The sequence below is a fragment of the Trachemys scripta genome, chromosome 11, assembly GCF_013100865.1.
Source record: "Trachemys scripta elegans isolate TJP31775 chromosome 11, CAS_Tse_1.0, whole genome shotgun sequence".
Taxonomy (NCBI): domain Eukaryota; kingdom Metazoa; phylum Chordata; order Testudines; family Emydidae; genus Trachemys; species Trachemys scripta.
Window position 1 is genome coordinate 56,164,753 of NC_048308.1, and position 1,230 is coordinate 56,165,982.

Genomic DNA, 1,230 nt, shown 5'->3' on the forward strand with positions numbered 1-1,230 from the left:
GACATAGCCTAATACTGTGTTTTCCAAAGTATGAAATAATTATGTGACTGTTGCCATCGCTGTTGGTTTAAAGCATTCCAAATGTAATAATAAAATATTTGATTTAAAACCCACTCTCACACACATTTGTGGACCACGATATTATTAACTGCGTCTGCAGCTCCACTGTACTGACAGAAAGAAGATCTTTAATTTTGGAGAAACTGTGGACCAAATTCTGCTCTCTGTTACATCATTGTAAATCGGAGTAACCCCATGGCCTTCAAGGTAATTACACACTGGAGTAAGAGAAAGCAGAATTTACCCCCAAATTGCAAGCTATGCTTCTTTGTCACTTGCTGCATCCACTTTATGACCCACTTACACCCATTGATGTCATTATTATTAACTGAGTTTATTGCTGTAGCACCTAGGAATCCCAATTCCATTACGCACATGTACCAAAAAAATAAAGATATTCCTTTCCTCAGAGAGCTTCAGAGTCTAGGTCTCAGACATGATTCAATAGGTGAATGATACAGACACGGATGGGGAGAAGTGGAGTTGAGAGGAAAAAATCACAACAAAATGAACTGAGTTTATCATAAAAGAAAAGGTGTCAGCTCACCACTTGCCCAACCAGTGCCACATGGTAGTGATTTGTATGTAGGCATCATGATAGAGGTAGGTTTAAGGATGGGTTTTAAAGAAGATGAGGTGGCAGCCTGATGAATTTTGAGGGGGAATTTTTGTCAGAGAGGTGGGTTAAGGGGGCTCCCACCAATGCCTGAAAAGGTAGGAAGCCATTCAGTTTTGTTGTTTCTCATCCTCCACAATGCTTCCAGAGGAGAGGAAGGAAGCCCTCTATAATATTACTAGGAAGTCATCAGATGATGCAGTTACAGATAGTTTTATAAATTCTGTATAATTGAATGTGTAAGTAGTTAGATCTTGGAGAAATGTTATGTTTGTTTAGTTCATATTTAACACCCATCAGACTTCACCTGTAGACTGAGTGCAAATGATTTTTGCACTGTGTCATTTCAGCCTGAGATGCTGTCATCTGTAAGCAAAACTCCATTGTATATGGGTTTAGAACAGGGGAGGGCAAACTACGGCCCGCGGGCCGGATCTGGCCCATCAGGGCTTTCAATCTGGCCTGCGGGATTGCCAGCTCCATGGCACAGCGGGGCTAAGGCAGACTCCCTGCCTGCCCTGGTCCCACGCTGCTCCTGGAAGCAGCTGGCACCA

The 1,230-nt window shown here is 42.5% G+C and overlaps 1 protein-coding gene across 1 annotated transcript in view; it reads left to right on the forward strand.

The window, feature by feature from the left end:
* The window catches only part of LOC117885114 (aldehyde oxidase-like), a gene marked incomplete in the record, with an annotated part of 182,419 nt that extends 182,310 nt beyond the window's left edge, over positions 1–109 (forward strand). The window contains 1 exon segment of the mRNA XM_034786274.1: positions 1–109. Coding sequence (XP_034642165.1) covers positions 1–12 — 12 coding nt within the window.
* Between the last annotated feature and the right edge of the window lie 1,121 nt (positions 110–1,230).